General features: G+C 47.9%; 1 protein-coding gene across 1 annotated transcript in view; it reads right to left on the bottom strand.

The window, feature by feature from the left end:
• The window catches only part of TNFRSF11A (TNF receptor superfamily member 11a), a 51756-nt gene extending 25828 nt beyond the window's left edge, over nucleotides 1-25928 (bottom strand). Inside the window, exons 1-3 of the mRNA XM_057700667.1 lie at nucleotides 25868-25928; nucleotides 4654-4735; nucleotides 3064-3189 (exon numbers count right to left, since the gene is read on the bottom strand). Coding sequence (XP_057556650.1) covers nucleotides 3064-3189; nucleotides 4654-4735; nucleotides 25868-25894 — 235 coding nt within the window. The 5' untranslated portion in view covers nucleotides 25895-25928. The remainder of the gene's footprint in view (nucleotides 1-3063; nucleotides 3190-4653; nucleotides 4736-25867) is intronic.
• Between the last annotated feature and the right edge of the window lie 1663 nt (nucleotides 25929-27591).

Below are 27591 nucleotides of genomic sequence, written 5' to 3'. Positions count from 1 at the left end.
CACACACACATGCATGCACATACAGGAAACAACACAATAAAATTTATTTAAAACAGACCTCCTACCACTATACAACCCTATCTTGCTTGGATTGTCCAAACAGCCTCTGGACTTTATATCCCTGACCAGAGTTTGTTATAGACTGATGTTTGTGTCCCCTCAAAATTCATACATTGAAATCCTAACCCCCCAATGTAATGGTACTAGGAGGTGGGGGCTTTGGGAAGTGATTAGGTCATGAGGGTGGAGCCCCCATGAATGGGATCAGTGCCCTTGTAATAAGAGACAGAGGAAAGCTTGCTTCCACTCTCTCTCTGTTCTCCACCACATGAGGACACAAGACAGTGGCTGTCTTGAAAGAAGGTATAGGGCCCTCGCCAAGAACCCCACCATGCTGGCACCCTGATCTCAGACTTCCAGCCTCCAGGACTGTGAGGAATTTATATTTGTTGTTTAAGCCATGGAGTCTGTGGTGTTCTGTTACAGCAGCCTGAAGTGCCTGGGACAGAGTTCCAAGAGAAAACAAACCAGCCAGAAACCTGTTCCCTCCTTCACTGTCTCAGGTTATAACCAGCAGGGAGGGAATGTTTCCTATTCCCATTCTTTTCAGACCAGAACTTGGTGAACGTGAGACATCTCCACGCCCTTCTGTGTCCACTCTCCTAGACCCAGGTCAGCTCTAAAGTACCAAGACCGACTTGCGTAAACATGGACATACTGTCTGGAACATACAGGGACAAGTGTCATTTTCCTTGGAAAATTCAAATTCCAGTATCCCACTCAAAAGTAAATGCATGTAAGCCTGTGTGGTGGTGAACAACTTTGCCATAGTTTTAAATATCTTAATGCACCAGGTTTGGGCTTTAATCAATTTTCTCAGTAGACAGAGTGAATCTTTCTTTCCAAGAGACAGCAATGAGTCAAGCTCATTACTAAGCACTGGGAAAGAAACAAGACTTGATCAGATGCTTCTGCTCAGTGAAGTTTCCATGTTATCTTCTCTGGGCAAAATCTGCCAGCTATCTCTAACACTTTAGAAAAATTACGAAGTTAAAAAAATGCTTATTTCCTAGTTCTGTCTGCTAAAAAAAACCCTGTATACAAGGATCAATTCAGTAGCCATGAGCCTTCCTAGCACCCAGACTGAAGCTGCTAAATAAGATGTTCGGCTGAAAGCAATGAGAAATCCTTGGAGAAATGGCTGATTCCAGCTTCAGGGCAGAAATGTCCAACATGAGCCTGGGAGCAAGAGAGCCTTTAAAAACAGCCAGGGCCATATCAAAAGACTTGAGTGCCACTTGGGAGAGGTGAGATAATCCAAGCACCTGTAAAACCAGCAACTGCAATAGATTAAAACACCTCAAATATGTAAATGCATGAGTTCATAATATTCATACAAATCCTTTGGAGACAATTTAGTGATCGAGTTATTATTTTGCAAAGTGGTAAATAAATTTACAAGCATTCATTCTGCCTTTCCGGTATATACTGTACTTCAGGGTTATAACTCGTTGATGAGGGAAGTTTCTCTCTCTCTCTCTCTCTTTTTTTTTTAATTTTTTACATACAATTGTTTTACAATGTTGTGTTAGTTTCTACTGTAAAGCGAAGTGGAGTTCGCTGTGCTATACAGCAGGTTCTCATTAGCTACTTATTTTATACACATTAGTGTATATATATCAATCCCAATCTCCCTGTTCATCCCACCTCCCTGAGGGAAGTTTCTCTTTAGAAAGCATTCCAGCCAATAAATGAAGAAGGGATGATGGAATTAGATCACTTTTTGCAGCCTCTAATGAAAATGGATCTAGGCCATGATCATCAACAGCTGCTAATATCACCCAAAAGAGAGAGAAGCAGCTACTCTGTGAACCCAGACATCGCCACATTATGGCCACCTTTGAAGGAGTTTTGCCAGAAACAAAGCAGAAAAACCCAAACCAGATTCTGATCAGCCTTCTAGATCCCATAACCCCTTTACAGGAAATAGAGAAGACAGAAGAGTATGTTAAATGAGACCAAGAGAACTCAATCAGCAAAGCTCAGACTGTGGAAGCCTCACAGGATTAATGACATGGCTTCCTCATCAGATAAACTGAATGAAAAATGGAAAAAAAAGGGAGGGAAAGGAACTTCTAGGTTGAGACTTAAGAGACATATTTTGATCCTATTCTTACAGATAAGCTACGACTAAAAAAACATCTGAGGCAACAAACAAACAAACAAACAAACAAACAAACCCTATAGCAGTCTGATAAGGACATCAAACTATGGAGTTAGTGAGACATGGATGGTTTAGGAAAAAGACCTGAGAGTCAGAAGGTCTGGTTTAGAGTCCTGCTTCTCATTTGTAACCTTGGAGAAATCATTCACTCCCTTTCAGTTTCTTTATTTTTTACCATGGGATAGTCCTATCTGCCTCATGGGGTTTTAGTGAGGATTAAGTAACACAACATATTGGAAACACTGTGGAAACCTTTTGTCAAGTGTAAGATACATTCCTGGACTAGACACACAAATATCATATGATATAGCTTATATGTGGAATCTTAAAAAATGATACAAATGAACTTATATACAAAACAGAAATAGACCCACAGACATAGAAAATAAACTTATGGTTACCAAAGGGGAAAGGTGGGGGAGGGAAAAATTAACAGTTTGGGATTATTCTATACGCACTATTATATATAAAATAGATAAAACAACAAGGACCTACTGTATAGCACAGGGAACTACACTCCCTACTCTGTAATAACCTACAAGGAAAAAGAATCTGAAAAAGATTACATATGTACATATATATGTGTGTACAACTGAATCACTTTGCTATATACCTGAAACTAACACAACATGGGAAATCAATCATACTTCAATAAAAACAAAACAAAAATATTCCAGAACAGAAGTTCTGCATGAAGAATGTTAACACAACCCTTCTGGGATCTGAAGCACATCCTTCTGGGGGTCTGTGGTCAAAACTTCCCCGCCCCTCAAAAGAGACAGCATTGCTGTGTCTAAAAATATCACTTATCCACACTGCCCCCGACGTGACTGACTCACCTGTATCACAAACTTTATGCAGCAAACATTTATCTTCTTCATTCCAGGTGTCCAGGTATTCATCCGGGCCACAGGGCAGACAGACGCTTTCAGAGGTAGCAGTGCATTTGGAAGACAAGTACTTGCCTTAAATTAGAAGCGGAAAAATGTGACAATCAAAAATACTCCCCACAAAAAGCCAACAAATCAACAAAAAGGCACCCGTCTGGGAATTCCCTGGTGGTCCAGTGGTTAGGACTCTGCACTTTCACTGCCAGAGCCTGGATTCCATCCCTGGTCAGGGAAGTCCGATCCTGCAAGCTGAGAGGCACAGCCAAAAAAAAAAGCACCAACCTACTGGACCCTTTATGTGACCATGGTTCCAGGATGCCCAAAGATAGAATGATGCATGAGATGAGGCCACGTCTCACAGTGACAGCTCCCCAGGCTGCCTCAGGTAACCACTCCTGGGTTTGCTCTGCCCGTGGTCATGGCAGTCTTTTAGGTCTTCTAAGTAACAGATCACCCTTTGCACCCCCAAACTCTGCCGACTAAGGAAAAGAACTATGGTTTTCAAACTGGTGCCTGTAGAACTTGCTTAGTGCCTCCCTGGGAGGACTAAGCAAGAGGGACTTCATCCCACTCCTCCCCTCCCCTCTTCAGAACGCCTCCACTGTCAACCTGGAGAGTGAACTTCTTTTCTCCTACGTACACTTGTGGGCTCACGGTTAACTCTGTTTGATCAGAGGGTAATACACACACACACACACACACACACACACACGAAAATCACTGGATCTTCGTTCTACACACCCAGGAAATATTTGCAGCTGAAATATCTAAAGGATCTTGTTATAAGGCAAGCACCTTTTCCTCAAACTTGCCTCCTCTCCCCAGAACAGTGAGTGAGTGAGGACCCTCTGGACTTGGGGCTTCACGGAAGCCATAGAAACACCTAGTCACCTTCTGGCAGACAACTTTGGGGCAGTGGTGACTACTCCACCTCCTACCCCTCAGCAGGTATTGTGGGGAGAAGTTATAATAGGGGTTTAGGCAACTTTTAGTAGTGACTCCAGGACAGATTACATCCCACCCACCCCCCTCTAATTTCTGTGAAAATAATACTTTTTTTTTTTCCCTTTTGGCTGTGCTGCGAGGCTTGTCAGATCTTAGTTCCCCAAATGGGGGCTGAACCTAGGCCACAGCAGTGAAAGCGCCGAGTTCTAACCACTGGACCAGCAGGGAACTCCCCCAAATAATACTTTTAAATAAGAGTTGTATCTCATATTTTGAGAGTCTGAATCACAAACTTCTAAAAGAGAGTTTCAAAAACCATCTTGCCTTCTCAAGAAATAGCATTTGGGAAACCTGGTACTTAATTCATGTTCCAGAATGTACTTAATTCAAGTACCAATTTCTGAAATTGTTCTTGATTTTTAAGTGATTTCATCTGTTGAGAGAAAGGTTTTTGTCTTCAGAGTGACAGACACCACTACCACAAAAAGTCCATCCAATTTTTTTCATCTGGCAGGATAGAAATCATTCCTTAGATTAAAAAAAGAGCCCCACCTACTTTTGGAGGACAATGAAAGGATGTTTAGAAGTACAAACCGGGTTCACATTTGTTACAGCATCGTCCAAGATGCTGGTAATGCCTCTCACTGGTACACGGAGGGGTGATCTGAAAAGTCACCTAAAGAGAAAATGCACGTCAGGTAGAGATTAGGCACAAGTTCTTTCCAGAGAAAACAAAATGTGAATTACTGACTCACATTTCTGAAAAGTATAAGAAACCACTGTAAGCAGTCCTGAAACTGCTCTGCCTAATACCACCTCCCTCCCAAAGATGTCACTTTCCTATTCTAGCTCATTTTCCCCTAACAATGAACAAAACCAATGATACTGGCATCAAAATCCATTTAAGCATTTAAAACCATTTCAGTTATGCTCATGGTAATAGGACGGATCAAAGGGAAATTTACGAATGGTACGCGGAAGGTTGAAAACTGCTTTATACAAGCCACGTACAAAATCGGTCCCAATTCTGTGTCATCACACAGTGGACAGTTTGTTCAGTCCACTTTGGTCATAAAACTGTAGAAGGACAGAGTGGGGCCCCATAATATGTGTGTCATACCAGGGGAGGCCAACTGTGGTCTTACAAGCTCTCTCTGATGTTAAAAAATGCTTAATACTGTTTACCTTTCAAAACTTTAAACATGCAGAGAATTTGAAAAAGTAGGACAGCAAGGGGTTACAGGAAGCTTGTGGGCTTAGAGCCAGGAGCCCAGACTGCCCACTGGCTGAGGGATCCCCCACAAGCCGCTTCAGCTTTTTGAACCTCTGTCTCCTTTCTGTATGATTCCGATACCAATGTTAATTTCCAAGTCTGCTCATCTAAGCAAAACAAAACAAAAAGCCAAGTCCCCTATGATCACTCAGATTCTTATCAGTTTGCCACAGAAAAGCTCTTTTCCTTATCAGCTTTCTCAGTGTCAGAAAAAAAACAACACACGCTCCTGTCGACAGGCAGGCGGTGGAGTTACAGATTGAACGGCGAAGCGGAAGTGCTGGGCTCAGCTGCACAAACTTCACACTGCATACCAGGGGTCAGGTTCCTGCTGGGTCCCGGGGATCCAAAGTTATGACCTTGCCCTCAAGGGGCGTCCACACACCAGAGTGTGTGCTACAGTGGAGGCATGCGGGCCCCTCCCTCAGCTGAAGGCCAGGGGAGGTGTCCTAAGGGATGTGACAAGTGAGCACGGGCTCACAGGACAAAAAGAAATCAGCCAGATGAGGAAAAAAGAACCCAAGGGTGGAAGTAGGGGGCGGGGCAAGGAAGCTGTCTTAGGCAGTGTGAGATATTCAAACAGTGGCACTGAGGTCAGAGGTGGCACGTGGGGTGGGGGTGGCAACGGAGACCATCAGCAGAGTCCTGGCATTCGAGACCAAGGATGGTCAGAGCAGTCGGAGGGCATCACCTGCCTATTACAGAGGCTGGATGGAAGGTGTAGACATAACGTAGCTTGGAAGAGGCCACGCATCCTCTCAATACCTCAGTTATGAAGGAAGTTTTCTAGAGACAGCAACACACCCAGAAAACCCCAGGCTAGCTAAGTAGGGTGTGCAGGAGGCAGCCAGTATGGACCTCTCCGACCTCCCCCAGGCCAGGGAAAGAGCTTGCAGGAGGGCTGGGGCCAGGGACAGTTCCTCTGAGGCCGATGAGAATGTCAAATGTGTTTCTGGAGCCAGGTGTGCCGGGAAGGTTGTATTTGGACTTGTTTACTAGACCTGTCTAACACTCTCCATGGACCCCGGATAACTCAGATTGATGTTCCCTGAGCATTCACTGCGTGACAGGGTCTGAAGGGCAGCACTGAGCCCAGGGGACATTAGGAAGAATGACGTAACAGAAATGACCCCACCTCTCCTTTCGGGTCTCCTTTTCTCCTTGTTTTAATAGGAATCTGTTTCTCTGCGCCTGGCACAGTAATGCGTGCGCACAGGAGGAAGACGCACAGAGGCAAAACGGTGACGCGGAATGCGGTGAAGCAAATTTTGTCTCACAAACAGGATCTGTCTGACCTGATGACATGTGAGTGCTCCTGTGATGCTGATGACAAAGGCAAATGAGAGAAATGTGTGGTTGGACCGTACTTCAGATGATAAAGGTCGATTGCTTCTGACCCGTAAGAGAGCTGCAAGTCTGCGTACGATAAGCACAGGCTTTGCATTACACACACAGGTTCTTTTCAGGGGAATTTGGTAAAGGGCTCTCCCTGAAGCAGCGGCTTCGAAGCTCTGTCAGGTGCTACTGCCTGTGTCCTGGGCTGCAAACCCTGGTACCTGGTGAGCATCACTGACCTGAATATGTGGACAATTTGTTTACATGTTTAGGAATGTCGCTGTGATGCATTCAGCTGGTCCACCGTCTAACCCAGGAGCATAATACCTCCAGGCAAAAACGGGCAAGCCGCTGATTCCAGAGGTGACTGGATGTCCTAGCTCCTAAACAGATTTTCACAGATCATTCGTTAGAATCCACATCTGTCTCCTAAGCTGACTGTGACTTTACACCTGGACACGTCCTCTTATCTAAAAGTGGAGATATAATTCACATACCATGAAATTCACCCTTTTCAAAGGGTGCGATTCAGTGGTTTTGTTGTATATTCACAAAACGGTGCAACCACCACTGCTGTCTAACTTCAGAACATCCTCCTTACTCCAACACTGACATGTCTGCTTGACACGGTGCTAAGATTTCAGATCTCTGAAGTTGCATCAGCATTTCTGCTACTGGGAAAACTGGCCATGGTGAGGCAGAAACCTATGGAATTAATCTAATTTATGGTATAGCTTAAACTGAATCCTACTTTGTTCTTGAGTTGCATCATATGCTTCGCAGTACACCTTCAAACCTTCAAAATGGCAATGAATATACAACTCAAAAGTCAACATGCAAACATAGATATGGTTAAGGAGATGTGGTTTGGGGTAAGTAAAAAGAATCCAGAAAACTCTCTTCAGGAGGCCCATACCTTCTGGAAAAGGCGAGATGTGCTTTTGTTGCCTCGTGCTCCCCGTCCCGCCCGCCCCCGTCTTTGTTCCCAAGAAGCTCTCTCCTTCTTTTCCTCCACGTGCAGAGCTGCAGCTCCAGGATGAACCCTCTTATTAGAGGATTTGTAATTCCCCAGACCTCGCAGAGCATGTGAAGCTCGCCCCACACGGGTCTCACTCTGACCCTGAGCTCCACATCCAGGAACTCTGTGGTTTGCTCTCTGCACTGCAGTCCCTGAGATGGTAATTATTAGGAAGTCCAGATCACGGACACCTGAACACATTTTGCTGATCCCCTGGGGAGTTGTCCGTCGATGGTACAGGCCAGGAAGGCTCTGCCTGCCTGCCTCCCGGATCCCAAGTCCCCGAGTCCCACCTTCTTGGGCTTGGTTTCCAGTTAGCCTGAGCTGGAGCTCCTTGATGCCAGCCTCCCTCTGCCTGGATGGCCTGCCAAGTACATCCTCAGAATGGCGTTTTTCGATGTGAATGAACAGATGCCCTTCAGCCCCTCCCAATCTGACCCCTCCTTTTTCCTACAGATTCTAGGTCTGACATCTCCCATCTCACAACAGCTGCGAAAGCCCCCAGGCCACTCAAGCCCCTCCTGGTCCTCTGGCCTTTTCCTCCCAACTGGTCAGAATTTGGGCCTGACACCATCCCCCAAGACCAAGCTCCCAATGGTTATGAGGTGGTAGCTTTTATTATTGGTAGCAATCCCAGTAAGGCAGTAATTTGATAAAAACGTGTTCCTGCTTAAGTGTTCTGGAAGCAACCTCCCAGGGAATGGGGGGATTCAACCAAAGGCTGCAGATTTTCAGTTAATGGGGTGATTTTGTCGGCCACCTCCAGTCTCCTCTCTTTGCCCAAGATGTAGCAACGGAAGGCCTTTGGTAACCGAGTTGAGCTGTACAAGCTTTTAGTTATCTATGTTTTTGTCTAGTTTGCCTTCAGGATTGACTTGTTTCCCTCTAAAACAACAGAGCTTTTGAACCATCATTGTTTTCATTAAGCAAATAAAGCAGAACCACTTCTAAAATGTCTATGTATTGAATAAAGAATACAGTCACATAAATTCAAAATCAAGTCTGTTGCAGCATGTGTGTTTTGGGGAGTATGATTTGATTCATGGTACTTAGAAGTCTTGTAAATAACCAGCCATGTCCTACTATAGTTCTTAATAAACTACAGAAGTAATGCTTGGCCCAGAGTTTACGTCGACTAACTTCTGCTTTCTAACCAACTTCCCCTGAATGTATAAGAAACACTAGAGTTTGTTTGTAGGAAATATCCTTTACATACCCCCCCTTGCCCCTCCCCCCATATAAATTCCTTGGGAAGTCTAAAAAAGAAGGAGTTAAAATGGCAAAACAATACATCTGATGTATTAGCCACCTGTTGCCTCACGTTCTTGTGTGTTTTGTGTCACATGTATATTTGTTTCAGGGCACACGACTGGTATTTAATCTTAACGGCTGACAACCTCTTCTGGAATAAGCATGTCCACAGTCTGTGCAAGGCTTTGGGACGCAGGAGGGAGATAATAAATTGTAAATCAAAATTGTCTTTATAAATCCTCCGTGGATTTATTTTCTGATATAATGCCATGCTGGCTCTAATCCTGAAAAACCCCAAGCTGAAGAAACAAAACATTTCTGTGAGCGGAGCTGCAGCGATGAGAGGATCTGTATTCAGAATCCTGTGCGAAGGTTGACTTAAATATTTATTTTTTGTGCTGTTCATCAACTCAGTTGTAGTGAAAGCCACTATGAATACTAAAATTACTTTTCTGCTCTACTGAAAATTCATGCTGACATATAATAAAACAGAAAGAAGCTTGGTTCCTTTTGTCAAATCAAGGGGAAAAGAACCCAACCCAGAAGAACAAATGAGGGATTTTCCATAGATTTTATTTTATAAAATATCATCCATGACTATATTTGAGAATTTGCCTGTAAATTAAGTAAAGATGGTATCAAATTTCTGAATGTTACAGTCGAACTGAAAGCTGTGGTTTTTCTTAAGAGAGAAACTACTAAATGTGAAAATAACACCTAATAGTCCTGCTGTCCTTGAAAAAAGTATCCTTAAAGAAAGTCACAATTGAAAGTGCTCTAACCTAGAATAGAACAGAAATCAATTACCAGTGACCTGTGTTGCCTAGAACACCAAGAAAGCAGCTTTACTCTGAAGGTCTCATGCCAGGAAATTGTTTCTCTCTGAAGCCTTTTGTTTTTAGAAACAAATAAACAACAAACAAATAAAAGATCTCAGTCACAGACCAGAGGAATCTACAAACAAATGCTGGCCCTTCTTGTTCATTTCTTTGAATGTCTGTTTTCTCAGTTGGCTGAGAAGTCAGGCCAGAGACAAGGTCTAAGTCTCCCCCTTCCAAACATTTCAACTAGCCAGTCCAAACACAGACCCTTTCAACTGAGGTGTTCTAGGGGACCTGCTCAGTTTGGTCGCTTTCTTAGTTCCTCTTCTCCAGAAGCTTCCAGAGGCCCTCCTCTATTTTATCCGGCTTTCTATTCTCGAACATGGCATGTCTGCTACTGCAAAGAAAGCATCTACTGTCATGCTTCTCAGTTAAAAGTTCAGAACTGGAAGTGGATGTCAGAGAGGAGTCATTTTGAGCTTGCAAATCAGATAAAGCAGGTTTCTATAGAAAACAGAAAAACTAAACACTAACTGAAGTAAAGTCTGACACGCCAGTATGCAGAGATTTAGCAGAGCAGAGGCCGGGGCCGGGAGAACACACGGAGAAGGGAGTGTGGTACCAGCGCGCTGGTGGAGAGGGAGGAGGCCACCTGGCCAGGTGGCTCCACTGGTCCGTGAGGGCAGGGTGGGCTTCAGGGCAGGATTCTTCCACCCAGGGCAGCTCTCAGAATTGAACTTCCAGATGGGCCTGGGTAGAAGAATGCCTGACATTTAAAAAAATAAAACTATCTACATTTCTACAATTTGAGGACCAGCGGGGGAGTGTCCGTTCTAAGCCTCAGTCTCTTCATCTGTAAAATGGGGCTAATAATTGCACCCATCCCACCACAGTTGAGGATGAGATGGGATAATGCATGGAAATGATGTAGCAACTGCAAGTGGCAACACTCAGTGAAAATGAAGGCTCTGCTTCCTCACTTTGAAGCAAAGGACCTTTCTAGCAGGTTGCTGGGGGAACAAGGTGGAGTAGGAATTGCATCACTCACTCAGCACAGGGCACACACCTGGCTGGTGGTCGGTAGAAGGGATGCTAATGTGTGCACCTGGGCAGAATCGGCGAGCATGAGTGACTTTTATCAGATTGTTCCCTGGTGGGGGATGGAGGGAAAGGAGTGTTGACAGAAAAAGGAAAGAGGGTGGAAAAGAGAGCAGGGACTCATAGAAAAATTCCAAAGGCCTGGCAGTTTTCCTGAGTGCATCATCCCTGTTTAGTTTTAACCTGCCTATGATGACAAAAGCTGATGTTAGAGTTTTTCAGCTGAGCGATTGGAAAAACATGTTTTGGGGGGGATTTTTTTTTTTTTTTTTGGCCTCACCTCGGGGCTTATGGAATCTTAGTTCCCTGACCAGGAATCGAACCCATGCCCCCTGCAGTGGAAGCAGAGTCCTAACCACTGGACTGCCAGGGAATTCCCAGAAAAACATGTTTTTAGTCCAAAAGGTTTATTTTTCTAAAAGCATGTGTGACTTCACATAAAGAAGTGCTTTCTCACGGGGATGAAATTGTGGCGGGTGGCCCGAGTCATGGCAGTGGTTTTCTGTCTGGGCCTTCAGTCAGTGATGGGGACGGAAGCCGGGCTGGGGAGGGAAGTGAGCTTACTCAAAGCTTCTGCTGATAGAGCGGCTGCTAGATTCTGTCAGTGATTTCCGTCAACTGGGACAGAATCAAGTTATGACCAAACGCCCTTCTAGACATTTTCCTTTTAAAAAAACTTGACAGACAGCATTTCAAGCTTAGAGGTTTACAGAGAAAACATCAGACTTGTTTTTATTTTGCACAAGCCAAAGCTTCACGTTTCATACTTCAGAACGTTACACAGGCACCTATGAAGATAGTATGTTACCAATTAAAGAGACAAAATAAAAGAGGAGCTTTGGGGATCTCCTACGCACCCCAATGGATCACCTCACGCACACCCTGGGAGACCACTCAACTGTGGAATGTGTTAAGAGTGTGAAGACCCCATGTCATATGAGCCAGGTACGTGGTCTAAGTCATGATGGAAGTGGATTCAGAGAATCAGAAGGGTTAATCTGAGTGTCTAAAATGCTACAATTCACTTCACAGAAACATATTTTATACACAGCTCTTGAAAAAGAAATTCTGCTGCTAAAAGTGAGGCTCAACTATCCTCTGATTGGTACAATATGAAAAGATGTGTCCAGTTTGAGAAGCATGTGAAGAAAATGATGGCCATCACGAATACTATTATAACTGAGCTGCTACTAAGGGATTTGGGGCATTTTATGAATGTGTTTCCAGCGATAAAGAGTATTCAAAGCTCCAACTCCACGGCATTCATCACAGCTGGCCAACTACTGGTCTCACTGAAAACCACTAATATGAATCAATCCCCTCCCCACATACAGAGCACCCTGCATAAAGGGGTTATAGGTTGATTTCCTCACGGTGCAGACAGTAAAGTAAGGCCAGTCATTCCTTTGCCTGAGTCATTTGCCTTATCTTGTAAGATGACTTTTCATATGAGTACAACCAGAAGACAAATTTCAGCCTGGTCTAGGGTTTAATACAAAGCACCAATCTCTTAAAAAGCTCTGCATCATCACACTTTCAAAGCCGTCTTTGCTGAGCTCTCCCATACTCGTGCAAGGGACTGACTTGTGTAGGACAAGAAGAGTCCATCCCTACCCTCTCAAAGTGTGTAGCACTGAATGATACAGGCAGATAGGAGAGAAAACTAACAGATAGAGACCCACGTGACAACACAAGACCTGGTGCAGGGGCAAAGATCAAGTGCCACCAAGTCCCTGGATGCAACCCTCACTGGTCACGGACCGGGAAGGGGAGGGAACCCAGCCCGGGATACGTCGGAAGGAATCACAGAGGGAGATTCACAGAGCCGGGAGGGCAGAGGAGTGAAGGATGGGCCTTGGGCAGGTGGAGGGGGAGAGGAGGGAGCAGTGGGAGACCTAGGGTGGTACCGGCTCAGGGGCTGGTGGGGAGGCTGAGGAGTGGGGCCCTGAGGAAGAGGCAGCTGTAGAAGACAGGGGGGTCTTTTTAGCAGCGCCATAGAGCATATTGCAAAGAGTGGTGGAGTGAGAAGGGCCAATAAGAAGGTGTGAACTCCTCTGACAATGAACAGTGTCTGATGGAGGGAATGATTAGTGTCTTACAGAAGGAACAGCCGTGTAAAGAGCTGGAGAGAGCAAACAAGGCAGGGAGTCTGGATCTTGCAGGAGGAGCAAAGAAAGTGGCTCATTTCAGGGAGGTGAGAAAGGGTTGTCTTTATCGTGAAACAATGAATTCAGCTCTTTTATGCCAGTCCTTCGAAAACCCATTTTTTAAAACACTTTGGGGATACTTTAATTAAAAACTGTTTTTATTGGGGTAATAATACATATATAACAAAATTTGCCATTTAAACCATTTTTTAGTGTACAATTCCGTGGCATTAATTAGATTCACGATGTTCTATAACCATCACCATGGTCTCTTTCCAGAACATTTTCATCACCCCAAACAGAAACTCTTTTAACCATTACACGGTAACTCCCCATTTTCCCCTCCACCTGGGAACCCTGGAGTTAAACAATAGCACCCCATTTTCTCCAGCCCCTGGTAACCCCTATTCTGCTTTCCGTCTCTGTGAATTTGACTATTCTAGGTATCCCATATAAGTGGAATCATACAGTATTTGCCTCTTTGTGTCTGGCTTATTTCACTTAGTATGGTCTTCAAGATTCATCCACATTGCAGCGTGTATCAGAACTTCATTCCTTTTCATGGCAGAATGATATTTCACTGTACGAATCCATCACATTTTGTTTATCCTCCATCTATCGATGGATGTGTGGGTTGTTCCTACCTTTTCCCTGTCGTGAAGAGTGCTGCAGTGAACACTGGCACACAAACATCTGCTTGAGTCCATACCTGAGTCATATGGTCATTCTATGTTCATCTTTTGGAGGAACCACCAAACTTTTTTCCATCGTTCCGACAGTATTTTAATACATTCCCACCAGAAAGGCATGAGGGTTCCATTTTCTCCACATCCTTACCAACACTTATCTTCCACTTTTTGGCAATCGTGATCCTAACAGGTGTGACGTGGTCTCTCAGTTTTGATTTGCATTTCCCTAATGACTAATGATGCTGAACATCTTTTTTATGTGCCTGTTGGCCACTTTTGGAGAAATGTCTATTCAAGTCCTTTGCCCACTTTTATGGGGTAATTTCATTTTGCCTGGACCTAGTCACAGGACTCAATCTAGCTGTCAACAGCAGTGACTAGTACATGGGACTGGAATGGTTCTTAGAGGGCTGTTGGACCCTTGGGTTCATTTTCACCATCTTAAAAGAAATCTTTGATTTTCCTGTTTAAGAAAAACTTTCCCAATCTAGACGGCATCACTGCACGGTTCTCTAGAAAATAATGAAGGAGGTTTAGCATTTAAGTAAGACATATTCTGTGAGTTTACAACCTAAAGGTGGAACAAATTAAATACACATTCCTTGACTCCTCAAATGTTAACTGAACACATCCTATGTGCCAGAGGCAATTTTAAGTTTTGTGGATACAGTAGATACTAGGCAGAGAGAGGCCTTGCTGATATTGCAGTTCTTGGGAGAAGAGGGACCGTAAACAAACAAGTAATGGAATCTGGCTGGAATGATTCCAATGAAAAAAAAAATAAAACGAAACAGGATAAGTAAGGTGTTGGGATTATGAGAGGGAAGCTCGCGAATGAGCTGACTTCGGAGCGGAGACCTGCATTAAGTCAAATGCAGGTCTCTACTTCTGGACCCCTGAGTGGGACACCTGAATTAATAGTACGTGTCGGGAGGAGGAGTATTTCAGATGGACAAAAAAGCATCTGCAAATGCCCCAGGAGGCAGTATGCCTGGCTGGACCAGCCACAGCAGGAAGGCCTGTGTGACTAGCGCAGCGTCCTCACACAGGCAGGAGTATAAACGCACACCTAATGACAAGATGCACCCAGATGGTGAGTTAAGAGGCACCTGCAGCTCCAGGACTGTGATACTGACTTCGGGTTCCCAGTGTCCACTTGGACAAAATGTTTCAAATAATAAGCACTTCGTGCTATTTTTATCACCAGGTAGGAAACACAATATTTGCCTTAAGATTTTTCAATTTTTAGGTTTACCTGTGATACAATACTCATAAAATTTACTATCTTAACCATTTTGCCCCGAGATTTACAAAAAAATAGATATTATACACAGAAAAAAAAATCTGACTCAGGTCAGGTTTGATTAAAAAAGAGAAAAAAAAAAACACCCTTAAAAATGTAGAGTATTGTGGTCTATTAGAAGTCTTGGCATATTCATTGTTTCGATTTAGCATATGTTGCAGTCAACTTCATGAGCTGTCTTAAAAGCTGCTTTTTATGGCCACATTGGTATTTTTTTTTCTCTGACCACCTTGATTCCAGATAAGCTCCTTTAAGAAAAAAAGAGTGCTGCACTTATTCAGACAGGAGCATATCAAAGGTCTATTGATTTCTGCTCAACTTTCTTTCTTACTTTCCTCACAATGCATTTATTATCTCTGCTCCTAGAAAAGAAAACATATGGCCCAAGGGAAAATGAAGAAATAACTTTGCATTTCAAAACTTCTATTGCAAGTTTCTTTGTCTTCTGGGGAGATAAAGGGTGAGTGAAGTCTGCAGCTGTGGGCACCCTGAAAGGAAGGCGCAAGGATGGTTTGTTTCCTAAACACAGTAATTGGGATGGGTTTGCCTTGTCCTCACATCATCACCCCACAGGCTCCGGTGAATGCCCCTTTATTCTCCCAGTTTGAAAGGATTTTTTTTTTTTTTTTTGCCACTCTTGAATTTTTAAAAAAACTTTTATTCATCTGAGATGAAAACTTTCTCTTCTCTCCTGTAGTAAACATGAATGACCCTTATGCTTCCAAGAGTGTGCTGATCTGCTGGACGCCAAGGACCCTCCCAGGCTCTGCCTCTAAATTGGGGTGCGCCAAGCTAATAAGGCCGTTAGCCCCCAACATGGCCAGGGAAGGGACTTGACTGCCCTGGCCCGCTTCTTATTTATTTTTTGGCCGTGCGAGATTTTAGTTCCCTGACCAGGGATCGAACCCTCGCCCTCTGCATTGAAAGCACAGAATCTTAACCACTGGACCCCCAGGGAAGCTCCCCGGCCTGCTTCTTAAATGTGCACAGAATCACCTGGAAATCTAATTAAAAGGCGATTCTCATTGGGTAGGTCTGGGGTGGGGCCTCACCTGCATTTCTAACAAGCTCTCAGGTGATGCTGATACGGCTGGTTGTTGAGTGGCGAGATCAGAGATTGTTCAAGACCAAGATCAAGTCCAGCTCCTCAGCAAGGTTCCCCAGGCCTGCACGTGTGCTCAGTCTCGCCTCCACCCACTCCTCCTGCGGTCTCCTTGGCAGCCCTGCCCGGGATCCGAGGCCTAAAACACACTGCAGCCCCTTGCCCCGCATTTCTTCCAGCCAGCTCTTGTGGTCCAGTCAGCCCTCGAGCTGGAGTCAACTAAGCTGACACGTGAACGCGCCCACACCAGCCACTTTGGTTTAACCTAAGATCACACACCTAGACTGGTTAGCTCCTTGCGCTAAGATGGTCTCACATCCACCAGGACCGTCTCCTGTCCCAGTCCCTTTGAGGCTCTGTGGTTGTTTTCTGTGTGTCTGCTCTTCCCGGTAGACTGAAAGCTTGCAACCAGGCCCTCAGCACACCACCCACCTCCCTCCACTCACCTGCCCCCAACATTTTTCAACGGTCGGCCCTACACTGCTTTCAGGGTCACTCCCCTGCTCAGGATCCTCAGTTAACTCACGGGCCTTCAAGGCCCCCAGGCTGGTTTTGCGTCCCCCATGCCTGCTGCCCACCCACGTGCCACTCTACTGACCACGCCTGCTCACGTGTCAACCCTGTCCTCATGCTTTATTCAGCCCTCCCTGCCTCTATCACCAAACCAAACGCCAGCCCTGCCTCCTGGCTTGGCACACATCCCACCTCTCCTGGGGGGAGTTCATGCGAGACCCTCCACCCTTCCTGTATCCCACCACGCATCTCATGCGTACCACATCTCACATCCTCCAGTGTCCTCATAGGGCCACCTCCAATGACTTCAACTAGATTCACAGGTCCCGGAAGGGCTAAGCCAGTGCTGGCGGCTGAGCAGGTGCCCACAGGAAGCTGGACCTGGGGGGAGATGCAGCGGGGGACCCTCCCTCTCGCGGTGGCTGGGGTGGGGACTGGGGGAGAGGCACCAGACACCACCCCCTGAGCCTCTGGAATAATCATTACCACACTCGGTACCCTTCATCTATCCTGCCTTTCAAGACTTTAAGCCCCACGTCCAGTGCTATCCCCGGACGTGTGTGATCTCGTCCCTATTCTTCCTTTTTTTCCTTAACACGGTTGAGCTTCATCTTCTCTTGTCTCAGCCATAGCTGACCTACAGGTTTTTAAAAAACAAACTCAACCACCCAATATTATTTAGGACCTTTGAGTGCTGCACGGTGCCAGGTACGGGAATCTGACTGTCCTCCACTGCCAGGTTCACAGAGCAGTGCTTCTCAGTCCTCATCGTGCAAAAGCATCACCTGGAAATCTCATTAAATGCAGATTTTCTAACAAGCTCCCAGGGGATGCTGACCCTGCCAGTCTGAGTAGCAAGGTCAGAGATTACGTTAAAGACCAAGAGCCAGAACTTTCTCATATTCCCAAACTCTGTACAGTTACCCCCATCTACATAAGGACACTGAGAACCACCTCGCCCATCGCTGGACGAGGACACCATTTATCTTGAGTGGGCGAGAAGGAAGAGCTGGCCCTCACGGAACACCTACTGCATGCCGGGCACCACACTGGAGGCTTTCCCTCCCTCATCTTCCTTATCTTTCTGCTTCCTCACAAAGAGACAAGGCAGCCCACTCAGACAGTTCGTGATAAGCAGACGAGGGGGTACGGTGCCAGGCACGCAGCAGAGGCTCAAATTCTTGGTAAATTAATGAATAATTTTTCCTGAAGGACTGTTGTGATCTTTTAACTTCCCTTTACAGAAGACTATAATGGTTTCCTACGAGTTCTGAATCAAATTCACACTCCCAAGCATGGACTTGGAAAGGCTCCACCAACTGGGGGCAAAATTTGAGACACCCTGGGGGAAAGGGGTTGCAAAATCAAGATCAGGAATGTCTTCCTGGGCTCAAACTGTCTTTTCTAATAGGGATAGAACACAGGCCTGCCAACCAACACACAACGCAGCTGCTCCGGCCCCTGTGCTGCTACTCGTGCCAGGGATGGAGTGCCTCTCACACTGGATGGGGCCCCTTTCATGAGGTCACCCTGGACTCACTGTCTGGCACAGAGCAGCTGGGAGCCTGTCGTGAGGGGCTCCTGCATCCCCTCGTCCGTGAGGACTGCTCCATGCAGTTAAGGTGACTGGTTGTGTCCTTCTTAGGTGGTGCAGTGGTTAAGAATCTGCCTGCCAATGCAGGGGACATGGGTTCAAGCCCTGCTCTGGGAAGATCTCACATGCCACGGAACAACTAAGCCTGTGTGCCACAACTATTGAGCCTGTGCTCTAGAGCCCGTGAGCCACAACGACTGAGCCCATGTGCTGCATCTATGGAAGCCCACGTGCCTGGAGCCCGTGCTCCACAGCAGGAGAAACCACTACAATGAGGAGTTCACACACCACAATGAAGAGTAGCCCCTGCTCTCAGCAACTGGAGAAAGCCCATGTGCAGCAACGAAGACCCAACACAGCCAATAAAATAAATAAATAATTTTTAAAAAAATTTTAAAAAGATGACTGGTTTTGCATTCTAGTGCCTTGATCATTTGTAATTTTACACATAAGTAGGACCTCAATGGCCTGGTCACAGGGACACCAATTGGAACATGCAAAACCTAAGCCCATCAAAAGGGACACTTTCCCTCCACCCCACCCCTCCCTGTCCAGGACAGAGCCTGGCAGGTGGCGGAAGTCAGATAAACACGGCCCGTGAACTGTCCTGACAGGAGTAGGAGCAGGGCTATAGTGAGTGGTACAGTACAGATTATTTCTGGTGGGGGGTTGCACGGAGTGGTCAGAGATGCCTTTGCTTCAGGAAGTGGCAGCGATGATTCACTATGTCACATTTCTTTTCCTCCTGAGTCAGGGAGCAACCAGCACATGGACCCTAGGCTGAGAATGCTAAGGGCGCCTGTTTAAACTCAGCCTTAAAGTCACAGCATTTTTCTTTCTGCTTAGTGACAGTTAATAACAGAAAGCCCTCAATGAATGCACCTCCTTGAGCAGATCCTCACGAATGCAGACTGGTTGTGCTATTTCCCCAAACGCCAAAGAAGCCTGCTTCTGCCCCCGCCCCTGCCTCCAGGTCCTGGAAGTCTCTTTCTCTGCTGCCTGCCCGTCCACAGGCGACGGCATAAGCAGTCTCCCTGAGGGGTTAAGGCCATGCCGCTGGGGCGGACGCCCCCAGGGGTTCCATCTCTGCCACGTACGAGCTGTGCAAACGGGGGCCTCTGTTTTCTCATCTCCCTGGCAAGGTGGAGTGAGGACTAGAGAAAATCTATGTAAAGCACCTACACATGCCTGGCACACAGGAGGGAGGTGCTTTTAATATGTTAACTATACATATTAACTTATAGCTGAGCGCAAAAGCTGTTTCTGGAATCCCATGCCTACAGGTTCTCAGAGCCTGCAGAGGTGGGTAAAGCAGTGTCTGATACAGTGGGCCTGGGGTGGGGCCCGAGAACATGCATTTCTAACAAGTTCCCAGGTGCTGCAGACGCTGGGTTCAGGGGCCACCCCCTCCACAGGGCAGAGTCCCAAACCCCCACCCCTGAGGTTTGTTCGTGACTAACCAGCACCCCCTCCCGTCCCCACTTGGCCTTGGCCTTTCGTGGTCTCTGGCCAGCTCTGGGCTCCAGACAACCGGACAGGACTTGATTTTCTGTTCGGCTCTGCTTGTCCCACCTCGGCCCCTTCCCCCGCTGGCTCTGTCCTCAGACTCATGCCGTCCTTTCAGGCCCAGGCAAGCAGCACCTGCCCAGCTCTCCACTGCAACCCTGTCCCGCTCCGCGCTCCCATGGCATCTTGTTTGCTCCTCTTGGCAGCTTCAGAGCCACTTAACTGCAAGGAATGAAGACTGGGCTGTCTTATCTTCCCTACCAGATGGGGAGCTCCCCGGGGCACAGGCTGTGGGGTAAGTCTGATGTTCCCCAGATGTTTTGGAAGCGCCAAATCAGGATCCAGAGAATTGAAAGGAAAAAAAGCTGACAGAGAGGTTAAAGGAAGTAGCATGAATAACCCTAACAGGGGGAAGTAGTGGGCTGACAATCTTCAACGAGAAAAACACTAAAATAAAGAAGACGTTGACCAACTGTTATCTTTACACCCGTGAAAGAACAAATTTGAGGAAACGGGGTCAAATTGTGACATCGTATTAGATTTAGGTCTGCTATAGGGAAGTTCCTGATGCTGGGAATTGTTAAATGATGCACCGGAACAGCTTAGTAGGCTTGAAAAATGGAACACATTCTCAATTACCGTGGACTTTTCAGACAGGATCCTGCTTTTCTACCTTGGGTACAAAACTGAGAGGCTTTGATGGAATTTTTTCAACTGGATGTGAGTTTCGCAGCTGTTTGTGCTGCTTAAGGATACACTTCTAAGTTAGTTGCTAAGGATGTTCCAAAAAGGAATAAATATTTTTTAAAAAGCAGAACCTTAGAAAAGTGGCTCATTTCCCATTTTTCAGGGAGGTAATGAGAACCCAAGCCGGCAAACACTACGGTGCTAACAGGATTAGTGCATCAGTACACGTCCTCTCTTCCTGCTTGCCAGGTTTAACCATCACATTCACGAAAACTTAGAGTTTTTCTTCCTCATTTTTAATGGAAAGTCTTCAAACTTCTGGTAGCTGGAGGAAGTGGCTCTTGTACTCTCAACACTGCACAGGAAATGTAATGAGTTATTATTACTCCGATGAACTGAAAGGGTAGTTTTTGCAGTCGGTTCTTCCTGCCACTTGGAAACCTGGCAGCTCTCTGACTTTGCTTGTGCCAGACGGGCCTCTGTGTCACCTGCTAGGCTAGGACTTTTTGGGGTGGGGGAGCAGAAGGGGGTTGAGCAGAGGAAGGGAAATACTCATCTGAGGCACTAACAGCCACCAGGAAAAGGTGTCTCATGTAAGCAAAAAGTTTTTGCCGAGCTGTGGGTCCAAGGTAAACACTGCTTCTGCTGGGGGCAGGTGACCTATCTGAGGCCAATGTGGGAAGACCATGTGGCAGGTCACAGCAGCTCTTATGCTGGACTCTCTGGGGGGGGGGAGGGGTCACTGGCTGCTTATCTCTTTAGTCCTGAGTTTTAAACTCTGCCTACTTCCTGAACCTCTGATTCAGAGACACCTTTAGGTTAGGAATGGCTCTGAATTCCAGAGCACAGAAATTTCCTGCAGAGCCCAAGGCCTTGGGGCTCTTAGCTTGTGGTTTTTTTGTTGGTGGTGGGTTTTTTGTTTGTTTGTTTGTTTTACCTCTATGGGATTTAAGCAACTTTGCCTCCCAGTAAGATAATTCAAAGCAAATGGGATTCCATATCCTAAACTGCATCCTTATTCATTGTTTGTTTGGGGGGGAAAATCCTTCTGTACTTGAACCTGAACCTGATTTGATTTCGATTTGGACTAAGACAGAAGTTTCCTTAATAAACTGAAAAAATACATCCAAATGGTCAGCTGTTTTGTTCTGACACCTACCACACTTTTTATTTTTTTTAATAATAGGTCCAACCACATCCTTTGCCCCTGTACCTTTGGCACCTAGCACAGCCCGCTGGCTCTGAAATCGCTCCTGCACTTGACTTCTTTCTCTTGCCACCGTCCTGACCTGATTCAAGTCTTTACCAGCTCTTCCCCAAAGCAGGGGCTGTGGCCTCCTTACTGCCCCCTGGACTCCCCCACCCCATGGGACTCTTCCACATAACCCACAAATCTAATCATGTCCCTCCCCAGTTCACAATACATGGAGATAAAATCTAAACTATTTTCCTTGCACAGAAGGCCCTTGAGTGCTGGCTCCGCCACCCTCTCCCCGCCTGCCCTTGGAGTTCAGGAACGCTGTTCTCTTCAGAGTCTTATGAAAGCATTGCACTCGGTCAGGCCTCCTGCCATTCCACCACCAGGCAGAGCATGAACCAAACCAGCCTTGAACCCCTAGCTCACATGCTGCCCCCTTGCCCCTCTTTCTGTGCTTTAGACACACACAACCACACAGTAAGGAAAAGGGGATATTTTCCCTGACACTTTCAGGCTGGTTAAAGAGCTCTTATCCTGGTGCCCACCACACTTGGAAAGCGCTCTCGATGACACAAGCGTCCCACTGCATTCTGTCTGCATGCGTCTAGGCTGGGTGCTTCCTGGAGACAAGGGCTGTGCCCCAGCTCTCTGTCTCCTTAGCCTGTTGCAGGCTCTCCCACTTGGAGGAGGTGCTCGCTTTGCTGAGCTAAATGAACACATTTAACACAAACGCAGTCTTCTTTCTCACTGTTGAGTTCGGTGCCCTGGATGTGGCAGCCCACAGAAATCGGAGGCTGGAAGTCTCTGGTGGCCCACAGGACAAGGACAGATAGTAAGTTAGCACACGGCTTAAACTGCTGACTGTGAGGTCAGCAGGGCCGGCCAGCCCAGGCGAGGGCGGGGCGGGCGCCAGGGAGCTGTGCAGGTCGGGCTCACTGGCAGGAAACAAACTGACAGCGCCTCTCCCAACGAGGACAGAGACAGGGCCTGGGCTGAGCTGAATCTCGCCTGCCGCCCACTCAGTGTTAAACCTCAAAAGCTCACTGAGAACTTCAGACCCATTGGGTCTTCTGTTTTGCTGAAGTCCACGGTCTCATTCTTGCTCTCTTCAGGCTCAGTGTTCCTAGCAGTGGGTCCTACAGGAAGCTCCCACCTGGCAGCCAGAGGGAAACGCGAAGAGAAGGTGCCGACCTCCTACAATCCAGGTGGAGAATGTGCAGGTGCTTGGAGGGAAAATCACCTGGTGGGTGCAATCCCACCCACGCCGGCTCTGGGTACCAGGAAGTGGGGTCAGGCACACTTCCCTTGCGGACTGGGGTCGGGACGCTGCAGAGAGACAGCAGACAGACCGCGGCTGTCCTGGCGGCCACCTGGCCCCGAGGGTAAATGCCCTGGGGGGATGACTCACTTGTAGAGCTGACAACCCTCAGGGTGGGATGCAGACCCACATCCACAGCAAGACTAGCCTAGACAGCATCCACTGGACATTCCATGTGGGAGAAAACACCCTATCTTTTTCCATGCACTTCAAAACTAGGAAAATAGCATGGGGGGAATTTTAATACTGATCTGGCAGAGAAAGTTCACGTGGCACCTTCTTCAAACAACACTCTCTGCAAAGGAGGCCCTGGTTTGGAACTCCCCTTTCCATGGCCTCATAAAATACTGATTTATTGACCTTCAAAGATACACCTTTATTGTTTCAGTTTTCCTGGCGTAAAAATTTCTGGTAGATAACTGAAAAAGCAAGCTCATATTTCCTTATCAACACGGAGAATATGTTCACATTACAGATGTGCCACTTTGGGGGGAAGTGGTGGGAAGGAAATAACGGGGGAAGCGTTTGAAATATTTGTTATCAACAAAATGAAGGAAAAGGACACTGATGGCCGAGTCTGTAATCCTCTAAACAAAGTAGTAACGCATGGCCAAGCCTTCCCGCTTGGATGGGCTGGCAGGGCGGGAAGACAGGGGGGCAGGGGCGGGCACCTGTCTACCCCAGCGCCCCAGCCCCACCCAGGGGATTTCCTCTGCGGGGTCTCCCCGCAGGCCTTCCAGTGCCCTGCGGCCTGTTTCTGATTAGTCCACCTTACCACCTCAACAAGGGCCACACAAGCGTTATCTCAAAAACTATAAATGTTTAATGTCCTGTCTGTTGTGGCGTTTCTTGAATTAAGCTGGCTTTACAGATAGCTTTGTGCTATCTATGAAGTCATAAAAATATGTGGGTTTTCTTTTTTTGGCAAGATTCCTTTGGGCCTAAACCACTCACACCACCCTCTCGACCAGAAAGTTTTCTTCCCCAACCGCCTCTCGGAATCATTCCCTCTCTGACCCTTGATTTCCTACCCATCCTCCAAAGACCGCTTCAGAAGCCCCCTCCTCCAAAAGTCCTCCCTGATTCCTCTGACTACACTGACTCCCTCCTTCCCTCCACCACCCTCTGCGCTTCTCATATCACAGACTGCACTATTATTAGCACAGCTTCACCCCTCTCGTCTCCTCAACTGGACTGTGACCTGTGAAGACCCAGCTATGTTTTCCCATTGTTTCTCAACAGCACAAGGTTTTACGTCCCAAATATGTTTGTTGGCCTGGGTATGAGGGAATCTGCCCTTAGGTCTTGGATAACTAGGGATAAACATGGCTATGTGATTAATGACCTCAATGCAAACAGCTGCTCCTATAGTTGCTTGCTTGGAATAAACAGAACTATCAACATAAAATTTTTAACTTTTTTTTCTGTAGGCAAATACTCTTCTTATGTCTGAATTCAGATTCCCTCACTGAGGCGCACAGAGATGTAATCACAGAGATATTTTAAAAGGCAAAACTTATAGCCTTCCAGGTGAACTGAAATTGATTCAACATAATGTAAATGAAACTAAATACAATACTTCCAGATAAAGCACTTTCCAGAAGCTGTTTTTGCCAACCAGTTTACAAAACCAATACCTCCCCCACCCTTCACACCCAACAGTTCTTCAAGCCTTACCAAGTGTGTGATAACTAATCGCCAATGTAATTCCTTTCTTTGAACTAATAGGACAGGGTGGCCAAAGAAGCAGTAATTGAACAGAGTGCTTGTAACCACAGTACCCCTTGGGGGATGATAATGCAACACCACATCTAACTCCTGCTTTCGGAACTAAAGGATTTCCACTGGGGAGACTGGACAGAAACTAACCATTTCATTAGAGCTATTCCAACATCATTTGATTCTCTCCTGTTTAGGTATGATTAAAAAATGCACATAATTCATGTAGCCCAAAGGGAATTGGGTAGACAGCACTTGCTGAAAGGTAGCTCTGAGAAATAAATGTTTTGATAGCAATTGCTGTTCACGTTAGAACCTACTGCATTTTAGACATCTATGTACATACATAGTTTTTGCAGTAACAATGTGAGATGCTTTTTTTTAACTGTGTAGAGAGCAGGTTTTTCTCAGATGGCTAGCTATTCACTGAAGCCCTAGTCCCATAGTTCAAATAAGGCAGCACCCTGTCCAACCTGTTGAACACTTAATTAAGCAACACCTGAAGTGCTTAAAATGAAAAATTCCAGCAGACTTTTCCGCCTTCTTTGCCCTCAACCATTCCTAAAGACTCATACAAGTAGAAACGAAACAGACTGAATCTTCCTGAGAATTGTCTGCTCCAGCCCCCATCACGTTCCTGTTATTTTTGTCACGGCTCTAATCCCAGGCTGGCTCCCCCCTCCCTCCTCACCCCAAACACAGTTCTCCAAGGGCTGTTCCCCTGTCTTCTCCGGGTTTCCTGCTGTTACCCTGAAAGCTGTTAACAAGAACGTGAGCCAATCTTTACAGAGAAGGGAAATCTGAAACTGCTGAAACCCAGAAAACCACCACCCATTACCCTTCCCTCCGAGGGACTTCCAAGTATACAAGGCTTTTATAGTATTTGTGGTGCTGGGTTTCCTGCACTATAGCTCTCCTCTGAGAGGACAGAAAACCAGTAACTGGTTTTATATATTTGGCAACTGCACTGAGTGATCTGGTGAAGACATTTCTTCTGAGAGGGCTTGGGAAGATGCTCATGTTCTGGCACCCCCAGCCCTCTTCACGCCTTTTATCAGCCCTGTGGGCCACCAGCGGAGCCCCGGGTGTCTCCCGGGCTGGGAGCCCCAGTGAGACTAACCACTGCCCCGCTGTGCCCATCTGCTGGTCCCAGCCCCATCCCCGCTGAGCGCTTGGAGATCAGGGCTGTTTCTGGCTCCCCTACTGGCTTGAAGCACCCTGGAAGCACGATGGTACCTCGGTTTCTCCAACTGCGAACACCATTCTGTCCTAACATCATCACAAGGGTTCTGAGAACAAATGATTCTGTGTCAGCCTGGGCCAGAACCTCAGCCGGTGGACCTTAAACTGTTTGGCGGGGGGAGGTGGGGGGGGGGGGAGTCGGAGGGGAAAGGGGAGACATAAAAAAGAGGGGAGCATAAGAAAGAAATCTGATGTCAGCCTTTCTGAAGAAACTACCAAATCCTGTCTCACCACACGCCCCCGAGGCGAGCATCACTCTAGTCTTCAGACGACCAGGGACGCTGAGGTGGGGAGAGGGTGCAAAGCCCAGATAGAGGGAAGGACCGAGAACTCCGGCGGGTTCAAAATGGCCCGAATGGGAAAACCGTATTTGGGATGGTTACTTCATGCAGGCATTGTCTGCGGCTTCGAATTCTTCCCTGGCTTTTCCTGTTCGCGGGGGAAGGAGCTGTCTACGCCGCTGTCTACGAGCAGCTACTCTGCGGGGGCACCTCGTAGGTGCTCCCGAAGCGTCGCCAAAGCCTGCCACTAAGTGGGACTTTTGGAAGCGCCCGTGTCCGGGTGCTGGGGGCCCGAAACTCCCCGTTCTGCACCCCAACACCCCTCCACTCACCGGTCACCTCTTTCCACCGCTCGACCCGCAGCCCCCAGCCCTCCGCCCTCTCCGTCCCCAAATGCTCAGCTCCTGCGGCCCCGTCCAGGTCTCAGGACGTCTGGCAGCCGCCGCGCCGCGTCCTTCCCCAGCCCCCGCGAAGGCGTCGGGCGCGCGACCGGGGGCGCGGGCAGCGGGAGCCGGGGCGGCGCTCCGCGGGGCGGCGAGGCGAGCGGGCGGCCTCCTTACCTGCAGCCGGCCGAGCAGCGTGCAGAGCGCAAGCAGCGCGGGCAGCGGGCGGCGCCGCCGGGCGCGCGGGACCATGGCGCGGAGCGGCGGGCTGCGCGGCCCGCTCTGCGGCCTCTGCTGCGCGGACGGCGCGGCTGCCTGGGGCCTCGGGGTCGGCCCGCCCCGCCGCCTCCGGGCCCCGCCCCGCCCCGCCCCCGCCCCGCCCCGCCCCGCCCCGCCCGGGCACCTGTCCCCGCCCGCGCTGCGCCCCCTCTCCGGCCGCGCCGCGCCCGCCAGGTGGGGCCGGCACCAGGGGGTCGGTGCCCGCTTCCCGCGCGTGCGGGGCGACTGCGGGTGCCGGGAGCGGACGGCCGCGGGGGCGACCTGGGCTGCTCTCCGCGCCCGCGTCCTCTGCCGCGCGGTGCGCCCCGGCGCGCAGGTTTGCCTGCGACCCGCTGTCGGGGGCCTTTCACGGTCACAGACGCGGCCGGCCTCCCTCCCGGGACCGCAGGGGCCGGATTCCGGGGGAAGGAAGGCAGCGCTGCGGCGGCGGCGGCCTGGACGCCCGCTTCGAGCCCGAGCCCAGGCTTCCAGGCCGGGTCTCCCAAAGCGGGTGCACCACGACCAAGAGTTAACGAGGAGAGGATCTCCACCGGAGATTCCGTGGACCTCGGTGAAAGGATCCACTCACTGTACCGTCCCCCACACGTCCCAGTATTTTCGTTCAGTTTTCCGGCCAGCAGCCGCTCGCTCTTGCCTCCTCCAGGCTGTCAGCCGCCACGCGGTCTCCGCGCCTCGCCACGCGTGCTCAGGCGTACGTCTGCCCTCACCCGCTAGGTGGGTGCTGGGTGCTGGGTGCACACGTATACCCAAGCCTGCGCACAGATAACTTTTTGAG

This window comes from Hippopotamus amphibius, chromosome 11 (assembly GCF_030028045.1).
Source record: "Hippopotamus amphibius kiboko isolate mHipAmp2 chromosome 11, mHipAmp2.hap2, whole genome shotgun sequence".
NCBI lineage: Eukaryota > Metazoa > Chordata > Mammalia > Artiodactyla > Hippopotamidae > Hippopotamus > Hippopotamus amphibius.
Note: the sequence above shows the minus strand (reverse complement) of the source record. Positions and strands in the feature narration are given on the sequence as shown.